General features: G+C 39.9%; 1 protein-coding gene across 1 annotated transcript in view; it reads right to left on the bottom strand.

The window, feature by feature from the left end:
* Positions 1-9194: 9194 nt before the first annotated feature.
* BMAL2 (basic helix-loop-helix ARNT like 2) overlaps positions 9195-16015 on the bottom strand; it is a 99889-nt gene continuing 93068 nt past the window's right edge. Inside the window, exons 14-15 of the mRNA XM_070370055.1 lie at positions 15151-15259; positions 9195-12634 (exon numbers count right to left, since the gene is read on the bottom strand). Coding sequence (XP_070226156.1) covers positions 12498-12634; positions 15151-15259 — 246 coding nt within the window. The 3' untranslated portion in view covers positions 9195-12497. The remainder of the gene's footprint in view (positions 12635-15150; positions 15260-16015) is intronic.

Raw genomic sequence — 16015 nt, 5'->3', positions numbered from 1 at the left:
CAAACTTTCTCTAGTTGTGGCGAATGGGGGCTACTCTCTAGTTTGAGTGTGCAGGTTTCTCACTGCAGTGGCTTCTCCTGCTGTGGAGCACAGGCTCTAGGGCATCGTGTGGGCTCAGTAGTTGTGGCTCATGGGCTCGAGACCACAGGCTCAGCAGCTGTGGCACACAGGCTTAATTGCCCCATGGCATATGGAATCCTCCCAGACCAGGAATCAAATCTGTGTCCCCTGCATTGGCAGGCAGATTCTTAACCACTGGACCACCAGGGAGGTCTGATAATCCTCTCTTTAACTTTTGCCATTTTAATTATATGTTTTGGTGTAGTTCAGTTTGGGTTCATCTTATTTGGGACCCTCTGTACTTCCTGTATATGGATATATTTCCTTCTTTAGGAGTAGGATGTTTTCAGCTATAATTTCTTTAGATAGATTTTTGGTCTCCTTTCTTCTCCTTCTGGAATTCCTATTATGCACGGGTTGGCATGTTTTATGGTATCCCATATGTCTCTTTTATTGCTTTCATTTTTTTTAAATTTGGCTTTTTGTCTGCTGTTCTAATTGGGTGATTTCTATTATTCTGTCTTCCAGATCACATATTCACTCTTCCACATTAATCAATCTGCTATTCATTACCTGTAGCTCACCTTTTGTCTCAGCAAATGAGTTTTCTAATTTTTCTTGGCTCATCTTTATAGCTTCTAGTGCCTTTTTCAATAATCTGCATTTCTATGGATAGTCTTTCTTAATTCCTTCAATATTTTTATTATCTCCTTTTTGAACTCAGAGTCGGTCAGAGTAAAGAAGTCTGTTTCATTGATTGTCCTTTCAGGAGAGTTCTCTTGATCTTTTAACTGGAAGTAGTTCCTATGCTTCTTCATTTTACTCATATTTGTCTTGCTCTATGAGTTAAGGAGAAATAATTATTTACTATAGTCTTGGAGGGCTATTTTTATATGGGAGGATCCAATTTTACCCTGCATGGGTTTAGTATTTTTGATATGAGGGCTGTTTTAGTATGCATGCCTCCATCTCTTTCCTCAGTGTGTCCTGGCCATTATCCCCTAATAAGAGGGAGTGACTGGTGTTGGGTGACCAGCAACCAACTGTTCCTCCTTTTTGCTCAGTGGTGTCACAGCCCTGTCACAGGTAGGGGCTGCTCCCTGGCTGTTGGAGTTGAAGACTCAAATCCATTGCTGAGCTGTGCTTCTGAGCTGAAGTTCCAGGTAAGTGGGATTGGAGCACTCCCAGTGGGAGAGGAGCCACTGAGTATTCCTCTGTCACTAGTGAGTGTGCTCTGTTGTGGCACCTGCCTCCCGTTGTGTAGGCTCACAAAGTACTCTGTTGTGGGCACTGCCCTTGGCCCCACGTCAGTTGTGAGAATGATGACAATCAGTTTTGGTATCCCTCAGGCACTGTTTCCACCAGAACTGATCCACTGAAGTCAGGTCCCAGGATTGCCATGGTCATGCATCTAGACACCCCATGGGAGCTAAGGAGGAAGTGCAGACCTTGGCCCAGCCCAGCCCCCAGTGTATGTGCCCACAAAGTTCACAGTTGCTAAGGCCAGACCTATCCCAGCTGCAGAAGCACCCATGTCCACTTGGATGTCCCACAGGTTCTGAGTTTACAAAGCTCGCAGCAGAGACCATAAATCTATGGTTTGTGCAGCCACAGGGAGACATTTCAGCCCTGAGCACTAAGTTATGCAGCCCCCGGGGCTTAGCTATGATTTCAGCCCCACTTCTGTGTGTGGTCAACCCACTGGTACCTGTTCCTAGAGCCGCCAAGGTGGTGGCTGGCACAGGATCCCTCAGAGGTGGCAGCAGGTGCATGGGGAAAGAGGCTGTGGTGGTGGTTCCTGCCTCCTTTGTGTTCCCATTAGGAATGGGGGCTTCTCTGGTGTCTCAGATGGTAAAGAATCTGCCTGCAATGCAGAAGACCTAGGTGCAATCCCTGGGTTGGGAAGATCCCCTGGAGGAGGGAATGGCAACCCATTCCATTTCCTTTTTTTCTCTTTCATCCTACTCAGTTATGTGGAGATCTCTTATCTGTTCAGGTGTCAAAGGCTTTCTCCCAGTGATCAGTTGGCATTCTGTGAGAACTATTCTGTATGTAGATGTACTTTTGATGCATTTGTGGTAGGGGGTGAGCGCCACATCCCTGTACTCCACCCCCTTGATTGCAGACCCCGTTTTTTGTATTTCTGAATTTTCAATAAGGAATATAAAGTTCGTTTATAATCAGAAAACTAATTGATTGGTTGATACGAGTAATTGTGGTTTCAGACTGTGAATTTTAAGTCATTGTAACTAGGCTCAAACACATTTTTATTAGTCAAAATAGGAACCATTACACAATCAACACATTTTTGCCAATGAGAAATGTTTGTTTATTCCGGTAGCGTAAAAATCCATGCCTCGGGATTCAACAAACTCTTGGAAAATATTTTCTGTCTCCTTCTGGATGTGGAAAGGTTTTCCATGCAAGAAGTTGTTGAGATGCTTGAAGAAGTAGTATTCAGTTGGTGAGAGGTCAGGTGAATATGGCGAATGAGGCCCAATTCATTCAACTTTTGAAGTGTTGGCCGTGCGACATGTGGTCAGGCATTGTTGTGGAGAAGAACTGGGCCCTTCCTGTTGACCGCTGCAGGTGCTGCAGTTTTTGGTGCCTCTCATCGATTTGCTGAGCATACTTCTCAGATGTAATGGTTTTGTTGGGATTCAGAAGTAGTGGATCAGACTGGCAGCAGACCACCCAAGAGTGACCATGACCTTTTTTGGTGCAAGTTTGGCTTTGGGAAGTGCTTTGGAGCTTCTTCTTGGTCCAGCCTCTGAGCTGGTCATTGCTGGTTATTGTATACAATCCACTTTTCATTGCATGTCACAATCCAATTGAGAAAAGGCTTGTTGTTGTACATAATAAGACAAGACAACTCTAAAACAACGATTTTTTTGATTTTCAGTCAACTCATGAGGCACCCACTTATGGAGGTCTTTCAGCTTTCCAATTTGCTTCAAACGTTGAATGACTGTAGAATGGTCGATGTTGAGCTCTTTAGCAACTTCTCGTGTAGTTGTAGAGGATAAGCTTCAATGATGGCTCTCAATGGGTTGTTGTCAGCTTCTGATGCCCGGCCACTACGCTCATCTTCAAGGCTCTCATCTCCTTTGCAAAATTTCTTGAAGCACCACTACACTGTATGTTGGTTAGCAGTTCCTGGACCAAAAGTGTTGTTGATATTGTGAGTTGTCTCTGCTGCTTTACCACCCATTTTGAACTTGAATAAAAAAATCTCTTGAGTTTGCTTTTTGTCTAACATCATTTATAAAATAAATGTAAACAGCAAGTAGTAAGTCATTAGCAAAAGAAAAAAATAAAGTGAGAAATGTACATTAAAATAATGTATAACATAACCAGATTTATTTAAGAATATATTTCAATATCAAATGGCAAATTTCAACAATGCAAAACTGCAATTCCTTTTGCACCAATCTAACAAAAACAAAACCTGCTACTAATGTTATTATAAAGAAACAGAATAGCATTTTTTCTATGTAAATATTATGAACTTTATTATCTTACATATAATCTGATATGTATCCATCCATCTTCTTGCCTCCCCAAGAAGATATTTCAAGCACTGTAACTATGTCTTTCTTGATCTTTGTTAAATAGAATACTATGGATTCCCACAAATAACTGAGCAATCAAGTAATCATATGCTATTTGTCTAGACGTCAGTTCTGATAGATACTAAGTTTTTTGGGTTACTGCTCACTCAACCAAGTAGTAAATGAGATTTCCAAGAGTTCACTTAAATTATAAGTTTACATAATCTAGGCTTATTTATGTTTTTTAAAAAATATTCTATCACAAAAATTATTTTGATGTACTGACACTCAAAATAACATGCAACAGATTTCTCCCTGGATAGGAGTGTTTGTGTGTGTGTGTGTGTGTGTGTTAGTCAGTCATGTCTGACTCTGTGATCCCATGGACTGTAGCCCATCAGGCTCCTCTGTCCATGGAATTCTCCAGGCAAGAATACTGGAGTTGATTGCCATGTCCTCCTCCAGGGGATCTTCCTGACCCAGGGATTGAACCCAGGTCTCCTACGTTGAAGGAAGGTTCTTTACCATCTGAGCCACCAGGGAAGACATATGGGAAAGACTGCTTAACAGTCAGCCAAGTGCTAGGACTGCCCAAGTTTCAATTCAATGCCAGAAACACATAGGTGGACAAGGATTTAACAACTTTTTATGGTCTGTCTCAACACACACTTACTTAAGCTATGGTCAGTTCAGTTCAGTTGCTCAGTCGTGTCTGACTCTTTGTGACCCTATGGACTGCAGCACACCAGGCTTCCCTGTCCATCACCAACTCCCAGAGTTTACTCAAATTCATGTCCATTAAGTCGGTGATGCCATCCAATCATCTCATCCTCTGTCATCCCCTTCTCCTCCCGCCTTCAATCTCCTAGAATCAAGGTCTTTTCCAAGGAGTCAGTTATTCATATCAGGTGGCCAAAGTATTGGAGTTTCAGCTTCCGCATCAGTCCTTCCAATGAATATCAGTACTGATTTCCTTTAGGATTGACGGGTTGGATCTCCTTGCAGTCCAAGGGACTCTCAAGAGTCTTCTCCAACACCATAGTTCAAAAGCATCAATTCTTTGGCGCTCAGCCTTCTTCACAGTCCAACTCTCACATCCATACATGACTACTGAAAAAAATCATAGCCTTAACTAGACGGACCTTTGTTGGCAAAGTAATGTCTCTGCTTTTTAATATGCTGTCTAGGTTGGTCATAGCTTTTCTTCCAAGGAGCAAGCGTCTTTTAATTTTATGGCTGCAGTCACCATCTGTAATGATTTTGGAGCCCCCTAAAATAAAGTCTGTCACTGTTTCCATTGTTTCCCCATCTATTTGCCATGAAGTGATGGGGCCAGATGCCACGATCTTAGTCTTCTGAATGTTTAGTTTTAAGCCAACTTTTTCACTCTCCTCTTTCACTTTCATCAAGGGGCTCTTTAGTTCTTCTCTTTCTGCCATAAGGGTGGTGTCATCTGCATATCTGAGGTTATTGATATTTTCCCGGCAATCTTGATTCCAGCTTGTGTTTCTTCCAGTCCAGCATTTCTCATGATGTACTCTGCATTTAAGTTAAATAAGCAGAGTGACAATATACAGCCTTGACCTGGTCCTTTCCCAATTTGGAACCAGTCTGTTGTTCCCTGTCCAGTTCTAACTGTTGCTCCTTGAGCTGCATACAGATTTCTTAGGAGGCAGATCAGGTGGTCTGATATTTCTATCTCTTTAAGAATTTTCTACAGTTATTTGTGATCCACACAGTCAAAGGCTTTGGCATAGTCAATAAAGCATAAGTAGTTGTTTTTCTGGAACTCTCTCATTTTTTTTGGTGATCCAGCAGATGTTGATCACTGGTTCCTCTGCCTTTTCTAAGTCCAGCTTGGACATCTGGAAGTTCACAGTTCACATACTGTTGAAGCCTGGCTTGGAGAATTTTTGCATTACTTTGCTAGCCTGTGAGATGAGTACAACTGTGTGGTAGTTTGAGCATTCTTTGGCATTGCCTTTCTTTGGGACTGGAATGAAAACTGACCTTTTCCAGTCCTGTGGCCACTGCTGAGTTTTCCAAATTTGCTGGCATATTGAGCGCAGCACTTACATAGCATCGTCTTTTAGGATTTGAAACAGCTCAACTGGAATTCCATCACCTCCACTAGTTTTGTTTGAAGCTATGGTCAGAGCCCTCCAAATTGACTAGTGGCTGGGTATTAAATAAAAGAGGTAGCCAAGGCTTAGAAACATATAACTTGCAATCAAGGTTTGATCCCTTAATCAACAAGATTCCCTGGAGTTGGAAATGGCAACTGACTCCAGTGTTTTTGCCTGGAAAATCCCATGGACAGAGGAGCCTGATGGGCTATAGTCCATGGGATTGCAAAGAGTTCGACACTACTGAGTGACTGAGTAGGCACACATGCTTCCCCCACCCTCAAAAAAAAAAAAAAGAAAGAAAGAAAAAAAACAAACCACCAAAACCAAACAATCTGAAAATACTTGAGGCTCACATAACCTAGACTCACAATTCTAGGAAATCATCAACTCTCCAGAATTATGAGTTTTCCATTGTTCCTTCTGCCTACATCCCTATTCCTTCCTCTGGATGTAGGCAGTTGGGTCAGGCAGTTGGCTATTTTTGACATGATTTCCCTTTCAAGGATGCTTTTTAACTTAGGTTTGGTCATGGGACCAAAGCCTGGCCATCTGTATATTCATTCCAGTCTACTGACCACAGAAGAGAGTCCATGTGAACCAAGCTGAAACAGAGGCCTGCTCAATGGACATTTTTCTGTGAGTTACTAGGAAACAGAGAAGCTCTCTTTTGATTGTTAATTGCCAGGTACAAGAGCAATATGTGCTTGGAGGTTTTGAGCATCCACAATAAACTGTGAAAAATTCTGAAAGAGATGGGAATACCAGACCACCTGATCTGCCTCTTGAGAAATTTGTATGCAGGTCAGGAAGCAACAGTTAGAACTGGACAGGGAACAACAGACTGGTTCCAAATTGGGAAAGGACCAGGTCAAGGCTGTATATTGTCACCCTGTTTATTTAACTTATATGCAGAGTGCATCATGAGAAACGCTGGACTGGAAGAAACGCAAGCTGGAATCAAGATTGCCGGGAGAAATATCAATAACCTCAGATATGCAGATGACACCACCCTTATGGCAGAAAGTGAAGAGGAACTCAAAAGCCTCTTGATGAAAGTGAAAGTGGAGAGTGAAAAAGTTGGCTTAAAGCTCAACATTCAGAAAACGAAGATCATGGCATCTGGTCCCATCACTTCATGGGAAATAGATGGGGAAACAGTGGAAACAGTGACTGAATTTATTTTTCTGGGCTCCAAAATCACTACAGATGGTGGCTGCAGCCATGAAATTAAAAGACGCTTACTCCTTGGGAGGAAAGTTGACCAACCTAGATAACATATTCAAAAGCAGAGACATTACTTTGCCAACAAAGGTTTGTCTAGTCAGGGCTATGGTTTTTCCTGTGGTCATGTATGGATGTGAGAGTTGGACTGTGAAGAAGGCTGAGCGCCAAAGAATTGATGCTTTTGAAGTGTGGTGTTGGAGAAGACTCTTGAGAGTCCCTTGGACTGCAAGGAGATCCAACCAGTCCATTCTGAAGGAGATCAGCCCTGGGATTTCTTTGGAAGGAATGATGCTAAAGCTGAAACTCCAGTACTTTGGCCACCTCATGCGAAGAGTTGACTCATTGGAAAAGACTCTGATGCTGGGAGGGATTGGGGGCAAGAGGAGAAGGGGACGACAGAGGATGAGATGGCTGGATGGCATCACTGACTCGATGGACGTGAGTTTGAGTGAACTCTGGGAGTTGGTGATGGACAGGGAGGCCTGGCGTGCTGCGATTCATGGGGTTGCAAAGAGTCGGACACGACTGAGCGACTGATCTGATCTGATCTGATGGGGAAGAAGGTCCATTAGAGGATAAAACTCACTTAGAGAAAAACAGAGCTGAGAGAAGGAAAGAGGGAGAGGCAAAAAAGAGCGACAAGTAGAGTCAGAGAGACCAACAATGATGATGACATTGGATGTGATATGAGCAGAAGGAAACCTTTACCAGGTTAAGCCACTGATATTTTAGAGTTGCTATAGCAGTTAGCACATCCTGATGAACACACCCTAAAATGTGTAAAGTGACATGTATCTCCCTTCCCAGTGGTTTTATTTATTTGGCTGAGCCAGGTCGTAGTTGTAGCATGCAGGATCTTCTAGCTTCGTTGCAGCACATGGGATCTTTAGTTGCAGCATGTGAACGCTTAGCTGTGGCATGTGGATTCTAGTTCCCTGACCCAGGCTTGAACCCAGGCCCCTGCACTGGGAGTGTGGAATCTCAGCCACTGGACCACCACAGAAGTACCCCCCAGTGGTTTTAGAACACTGGATCTTCTACCCACTCTTTGCACTTTAGAAAGTAATTAAGGGCATATGTTTTTAGAGCAAGTGTAATATGTTAAATAAAAACCCCAAACTAGTAGTTACTACAAAATATAGTTTAATTTCACTTTTCATTATTTCCCACAAAATTTTAAAAATACCAACATATAGACCAGAGCAAGTGAAACAGAAAAGACCTTAAAAGTTGTATAAAAGACAGACCTAAACTCAAGATTGTATGAGCAGTGACACCCACACACACCAAATACTCTGAAATGAATTCAGAAAGCATGTCCCCAGTTGGGTGAGTTTCACATCTGGAATGATCCTAAACAAAAATTGTTATTTTATGTGGAAAGGATCTTCCCAGACTTCTCTTAAAAAAGCATTCTTTATTAAACAGAGGCAGACTCATTCTAGGAACAAAAGTCCTAAATGCCTCTCCTAGGCCCCATGGAACTTAGAAAAATTAACGAAAACAAAGCCCTGTAGGGATGAGAAAGTGACCCCTAGTGGCCACTCAGCAGGTTTTCCTTATGGCTTCTGAAAACTCTACCAGTGAGATGTCAGCCCTGCTCGTGCCCACGATATTATGTTCGGCAAACCTGAGTCTCTAATTCCAGAGCCCAGCAATGACCTACCTGAGTGACAAATTCCTCTTTAGAACAGGATCTGAAACTGGACCCATTAAACATGGGCTGATACCTAGAGATTGGCTATTTTATATACTTGTGCCCTAGACTCTATGGAGATTTCTCATTATGACAACCAATGAACACAGCCTCTTCCCACTGTGACACTGTAATTACATACTTTCCTTTATTTCTGTTTAGTTACCAAAAGTCTATTCTGTATCTTCCTGTTTGTTTTTGTGTTTATCAGTGATTTCCAAATTTAGTGACTACTACAGTGTATACCAGCCACTCCAGTGTTATTGCCTGGAGAATCCCAGGGATGGGGGAGCCTGCTGGGCTGCCGTCTATGGGGTCGCACAGAGTCAGACACGACTGAAGTGACTTAGCAGCAGCACAGTGTATATCTCAAGTTTTATTTGATTTCAGGTTAATGAATGTTTAATACTTCTAAGTTTACTAATTTCAAAAAAGTTTTAAGTTTGATACATTGATAAAGGTTCACAATTATTTACATTGAACCGAGGATCAATAAATGTTCTTTATAGCAATTAGAGGTAAACACCCATACTTAATAATATAAATTTTGATCTATTTAAATAATATCCACTTAATAAAATGTCCAAGAGCAGGGCTGAAGAATGAAAATATAATGTGTATCACATGTGTAATTTAAAACTTTATGGTTGTCACATTAAAAAAGTAAGAAAATAAAATTAATTTTAATGTTTAATTTGGTATATCCAAAATATTATTTGAACATGTAATCAATATAAAGTTGTTATGTGATATTTTATATTCCTTTTCTTTCATACTAAGTCTTTGAAATCTGGTATACATTTTATATTTACAGCACATTTCAATACATACAAGTCACGTTTCCAGTTTTCAGTAGCCACATGTGGCCAGTGGCTATCACACTGAACTGAATATTTCTAGCATCTGATTATGGGTTTGAGTCCTATGGGTGAGAATCATTACTCCATAGGAAGTAAATGGAGAGATCAAACCTCTTTTTACAAATAAGGAAACTGAGGTACAGAGAGTTAAAATGGCTCTCTTGAGGTCACACAGAGAAATTTAGTTTAGCAGGCTCTCCCAATCCAGGCATGCCTCCCATGTAGATAATTTTTAGAATTAAAAACATAAATAAACAGTATTCTTTTTAGGATATTTGATTAAATTGGTAGATATTTTCACCAACATGTAAGAAATTAATTGGTTCGAGTAAAAAAAAACAGTATACTGTAAAGCATAAAAAATATGTCACTCTTAACAGCAATCAAGTGTAAATAGAATGCATGAAGAAAGCACTGAACTTAGAGCTACAGTATCATACAATGCTTGGATTGAATTCTGGGTGCAGAGGAAGAAGATAAACATCAAAGTGGGTTACTAAAGGATCAAAGCATTCAATTCAAAGCAATTCAATTACTATCCACCCGTAAGTCTATGGAATAACCTCTCCTCTTACAAAGAGAGAGAACTGCTACTGTGCAAGCAGAAATGACCAGGTTCGAGAAAGTCTGCATTTCAGATCCCTGGATCATGAGGGTTGCCCCCACCTCCTTGGGAGGTCAAGGGGCCACAGTGACCTATCCTGCTACACTGGATTAGGCTGACTCTGGAGGTTTAGCACAATCTGCAGTGGTCCAGGCTCCTGAAATGTTACCTCTGTAGGCAGACCTCTCTACTTGACTTAGAGAACAGGTATGTATATCTGTCACGCTTCTTCAGACTTAATTATCATGCTTGTGTGCATATGTGTGTATGTGTGCTCAGTAGTGTCCAACTCAGACTGTAGCCCACCAGGCTCCTCGGTCCATGGAGATTCTCCAGGCAAGAATACTGGAGTGGGTTGCCATTTCCTCCTCCAGGGAATCTTCCCAACCCAGGGATCACACCCAAGTCTCTTGTGTCTTCTGTATTAGCAGGCAGATTCTTTACCAATGAGCCACCCAGGAAGCCCAACTATCACGCACAGGCTGCTATAAACCAATACCCCCATCTTGCAGGATTTCTTTGGCTTTGGCTTATTCTACACTTGAATGTCCCCCAAGTTCTCAAATGCCAGAACCAGAGGCGGTGCTGAACCTCTGACATTGCTGGAATATTGCATTGGCTCAAGACAATAGGTCAATACATCCTTGCCCACATGGCCTCTGCAAATGTCACATGTGAAGGAACATATGGTTTTGGTCGTGGCCTGTTACTATGTTGCCCATTAATGTGTCTGAAAGTTTAATCTATTGCAGCCTAAGGATATATATGTAAGGTAAAAAGGATGCTCTGAGGAAAATCTGCTGGAGAGGGACAGCATGACACAGAAAACTGGAGTGGATTCCCAGGGGTTTCCCCATTAGTTTCCTGCCTATCTTACTTTTACTTGCAAGGCACAAAAGAGAATATATGGGAATACACTTGGTAAACTAGAAAGAGCTATTAAAACCATAGGTATTATGGAACCATTATAATATTACGGTATTATGATCTTCAAACATGTAGATATACATACAGTATTTTAAATATCCTTAATTCCTGCACTCAATTTGAGCCACTTCTAGATTACTGGTTTTAAAAATGCTTTCAATTTTTAATTATAGCTGGAAAATTGGTTTTTAAATTCTTTCTCATTGCCTCATGGTTTTAAAAATGTACTTGTCATTTATGTAATTACCTTTGGTTACAAGCAATAGTTGGAGAAGGAAATGGCAACCCACTCCAGTGTTCTTGCCTGGAGAATCCCAGGGACAGGGGAGCCTGGTGGGCTGCTGTCTATGGGATTGCACAGAGTCGGACACGACTGAAGTGACTTAGCAGCAGTAGCACAAGCAATAGTAATTGTAATTTCCTAATAATTTAGAGAGCCAATAACTAGTTCTTAGGTCACTTAACTAATCATTTAACTACTGAGACTATTGTTTTCCCAAATGTGTATAAAGAAACTGGTTTACACACATTAAACATTAAAAGACATATGAACTTAATTGTGACATTATGCAAGACATTGAATCTGCCTGGACCCACTTCTTCCACTAAGACTAATCTATTGCTAAATACCTTTTCAGCATCAGAAACCTGTTCTATCTCTAATAAAAATCTTGAGTGGTTCTATTAAGAGTAAATCTTAATACTCTTGAGTATTAAGGCAAAGGCTAATCACCCAGCTCTAGGGCCCAAGATCTTTCCTTTTCTGCAAGCAAAGTTGAAACTTTCTCCGCTTTTCCTTTTGAGTTTTAAATAAGAAATCATCTCACTTAAAATCTATCTCAAAGTGCTCAACTGAGCATAACTATTGTGGTTCTGTACTTGCCCAAGTCCACAAAGACTGAATACAGTATTCATTGTGATCACAATTACAAATTGCACTATCCCTTTAAATGTCCAAGTACTCACTATTTTCTTAAAGTGGATAAGCCCTGTCCTCAGTGAAGAAAATATATGAGGAATGGAAATGTTCCAAATTATACAAATCTTCTAAGTCAATTATAAATGAATCCTGAGATTACAAGGAAAATGTCCACACATTAAACTCCCCAAACTCAAAACAACTGCACCATAAAACAAAAATAAAACCAAAACAAGATACATGTGGCATTCTTGGTTAAAAAGATTTTAGCAAAAATATAGCAACTAGTGGGTTTGAAGCCATGTCGATGACTAAAGCAGTCTATAGAAAATTCTGTGAATCTGAAGATTTCCCCAAACACATTTCCCCAAACCCCTTTTAAAGTCAGGAGCAAATCTATAAAAACTGGCAGACCATTAATAGAAATAAGAGATAAAAACAGTATACAAAGGATACAAAGACCATATAGTCTTTTGTAAATGAAATGCTTTGAGACTCTTCTCATGTTTAGAGTTAAAAATCAAATGCTAGAGTGTCCAGTGGATGTCACTGAAGTCCCCAGGGTCTCCCAGGCCCCCCTCTGCTTCTAAGTAATTCATGAAGGCAGCCATGGCTGTGTCATCATTGTCACAGAGGGCTTCCAAGTCCAGCTGGACTCCTTCTCCTATCAAATTGAAATACAGGCTTGTGTAAGTACATTTGGAGGTTAAAAAATGAGTTATCAAAAATGGCAAAACAAGGTTAGGATACCATACAATGTATTATTGAAAGCAAAGCATACGTTTTACAGATGCCAGATATATTTTTTAATGGGTTGCCTATTTTCATAACAATCTGCTGCCAGATAAATTGCACTTCACTCATTTGATGCACATAAGGGAGTTAGTCTATGAGTTTTCTAATAGAAAATAAAAGCACTAAGAGGTACAGACTCTGAGATAGTTGGACGGTAAGGGCTGGGGTTTATTCATGTGTGTATATAGAGCCTGGAAGGAGACATTTAACTTCAATCTGCCTTGTGAAAATGCTTGTTTAACTCCAAAATTAGAAGGCTGAGACAAAAGCATCACCTTCCAAAAATCTGAAAGACTCTAATAAAAGGAAGGGGTCCCCAGATTTTTGATTGAAAAAGGAAATAAAGAGGAACCACGGAAATGTGTTTTAAATAAGATATGAAGAGGTTCTAGAAATCCATGGTTAAAACACAGTGAGAGATTAATCAAAGGTTTCTAAGTATCTTCCAAAGTACAATAGAATTTAAGATGATTAATATGTGGTTTTTGGAGAAGGAAATGGCAAGCCACTCCAGTATTCTTGCTTGGAGAATCCCATGGACAGACGAGCCTGGCAGGCTACAGTCAATGGAATTGCAAAGAGCCAGACATGACTTAGTGACTGAGCATGCAATATGTGGTTTTGTGTGAAGCTGAATGTCCAGGTTCCTTCAAGGCTTTTGATTCTCAGGGCTTTCCCAGTGGCTCAGACAGTAAAGAATCTGCCTGCAATGCAGGAGACCTGGGTTTGATCGCTAAGTCAAAAAGATCCTCTGGAGAAAGAAATAGCTACCCACTCCAGTATTCTTACCTGGAGAATTCTAAGGACAGAGGAGTCTGAAGGGCAACAGTCCATGGGTTCCCAAAGAGTCAAACACAACTGAGCAATTAACACTTTCACTTTCTTTTTTTCCCTCTGATTCTCTTTAACATTTATTTTCAGGAGATCAGAGGCAGTTATGGGGAGCATAAAATTGTATCCCTTCAAGTTTCTTTATTCGGACTTTGCATAGGTATAGTTAAAATGAATAATTACATCTTAAACTTTTTATGATTGGTATCTTTTAAAAATCTTTTTCTGGAGAATGGAATTTTTCCCTAAACATGAGAGCTTTAGTTTTATTTAAATTGTGTTTTAATAATACTCACAACAACTCAGTTGATAATCAGACTTTCAATGACAGGTCCATTATGTAGAATGTACTGTGTGTGCTCAGATGTTTAAGTTGTGTTCAACTCTTTGTGACTCTATGGACTGTAGCCCACCAGGCTCCTCTGTCCATGGGATTCTCCAGGCAAGAATACTGGAGTGTGTTGCCATGCCCTCTTCCAGCGGATCTTCCCAACCCAGGGAACAAACCTGCATTTCTCATGTCTCTTGCACTGGCAGCCAGGTTACCACTAGTACCACCTAAGTAGCATACACTTAAAAACTAACACTATGATTTCTGTATTTAAGATCCTAAATGAAAAATCTTAGTTTGTTTTTTGAAGTAGTTGATTTTATAATGTGTTAGTTTTTGGTGTACAGCAAAGTGATTCATATATATATATATATACATTCTTTTTCAGATTCTTCTCCATTATAGTTTGTGATACTATATTGAATAGAGTTCCCTGAGCTATATAGTAGGACCTTGTTGTTAACCTATTTTATATATAGTGGTTTGTATCTGATAATCCCAAATTCCTAATTTATCCCTCCCCCTGCCTTTGTCCTTTGATAACTATATTTGTTTTCTGTTTGTAGGTCTACTTCTGTTTTGTAAATAAGTTCATTTGTGTCTTTTTTTTTAAGATTCCACATATGTGATCCTATGTGATATTTGTCTCTCTCTGTCTGATCTACTTAATATGATAATCTCTAGGTGCATCCATGTTGCTACAAATGGCATTATTCCATTTCTTTACGGCTGAGTAATATTCCATTGTGTGTATATATACCACATCTTCTTTATCCATTCATCTGTTGATGGGCATTTAGGTTGCTTCCATGTCTTGGCTATTGTAAATAATGCTGCTACAAACACTGGGGTACATGCATCTTTTCGAATTAGTTTTCTCCAGATGTATGCCTACGAGTGGGATTGCTGGATCATATGGTAGCTCTAATTTTACTTTAAGGAACCTCCATATGTTCTTCATAGTCATTGTACCAATTTATGCTCCCACCAACAGGGTTAAGGGTTCTCTTTTCTCCGTGCCTTCTCCCACATATATTATTTGCAGAGTTTTTGATGATGGTCATCCTGACCAGTGTGAGGTGATATCTCATTGTAGTTTGGGGGGAAAACTTAGTTTTAAAGCTGTTTGCATATTTAGAAATTTCCTAAACCTGAAACTATAGTGATTAAAAAAAGAGTTTTTGGAAAACCAAAATGGTGGTCCATTGTGAAAGAAATCTTACCGAGGAGTGGTTCATGACTGAGGGGAGCAGTAGCACTTTGGTTTTGCTTTGTAGCTTCTCGTTCCCCTATTTCAGATGGACTTAGGGTAATCAACTCCTTATCTGACATCTGTAATGACAAAATAAAAAACAGTAAGTTTCCTATTTGAATGAAATAAATATTTCTTACCAGTTTTCATATGTGGGTGTGCTGTCATGAACAATATGGCAATTTGCACTTACTGAGTGTCCTATGCTTAGTACTCCACAAATAAAATTTTGTTTCATGTTATAAATATTGTGAGGTCAAGAATCTGAGGCCTAAAGAGTCTAATATCTTGTCTAAAGCGTTGGAGCCATGATTCTAACTCAAGTCCGTCTGACTCCAAAGCTCCTACATTATTCATAATCATAACTAGAGTATACAATTACACATAAGGGAAAGTTTTAGATTAAGAAGGAAACACATTTCAGTATTTTTAAAATGATGGTAAAACTATATCTCATCCAAAGCTACAGTGGGAAATACTGCTTTGGAATAGGGAATGTATTAAACCAGAGACTTTTACCAAAAGTTGTAATAGTGTTACACAGACATAGGCCAAACAAACTGATGTTCAGTATAGCTCATCAAAAGAAATTGTTTACCTATATTGCCTGATTCAGTTGATAAACTTTATCATAATGCCTACATAACATACACTACTCAGAGATTCTTGTGTGCTACAAGGACTTAAATCCCTGTTTCTGGTATATAGTCTGGCACAAAATGCATACCCAATAAACAGGTGTTAAATGTATGAGTAAAACTTGAAAATACCAGAACAAAAGTCTATGTTAATATAAAAAGATATTTTCAGGTTCTCTTTTGTCCCTGGTCAGATTT

This window comes from Bos mutus, chromosome 5 (genome assembly GCF_027580195.1).
Source record: "Bos mutus isolate GX-2022 chromosome 5, NWIPB_WYAK_1.1, whole genome shotgun sequence".
Classification (NCBI taxonomy): Eukaryota; Metazoa; Chordata; class Mammalia; order Artiodactyla; family Bovidae; genus Bos; species Bos mutus.
This window is presented reverse-complemented; position numbering and strand designations above follow the sequence as displayed.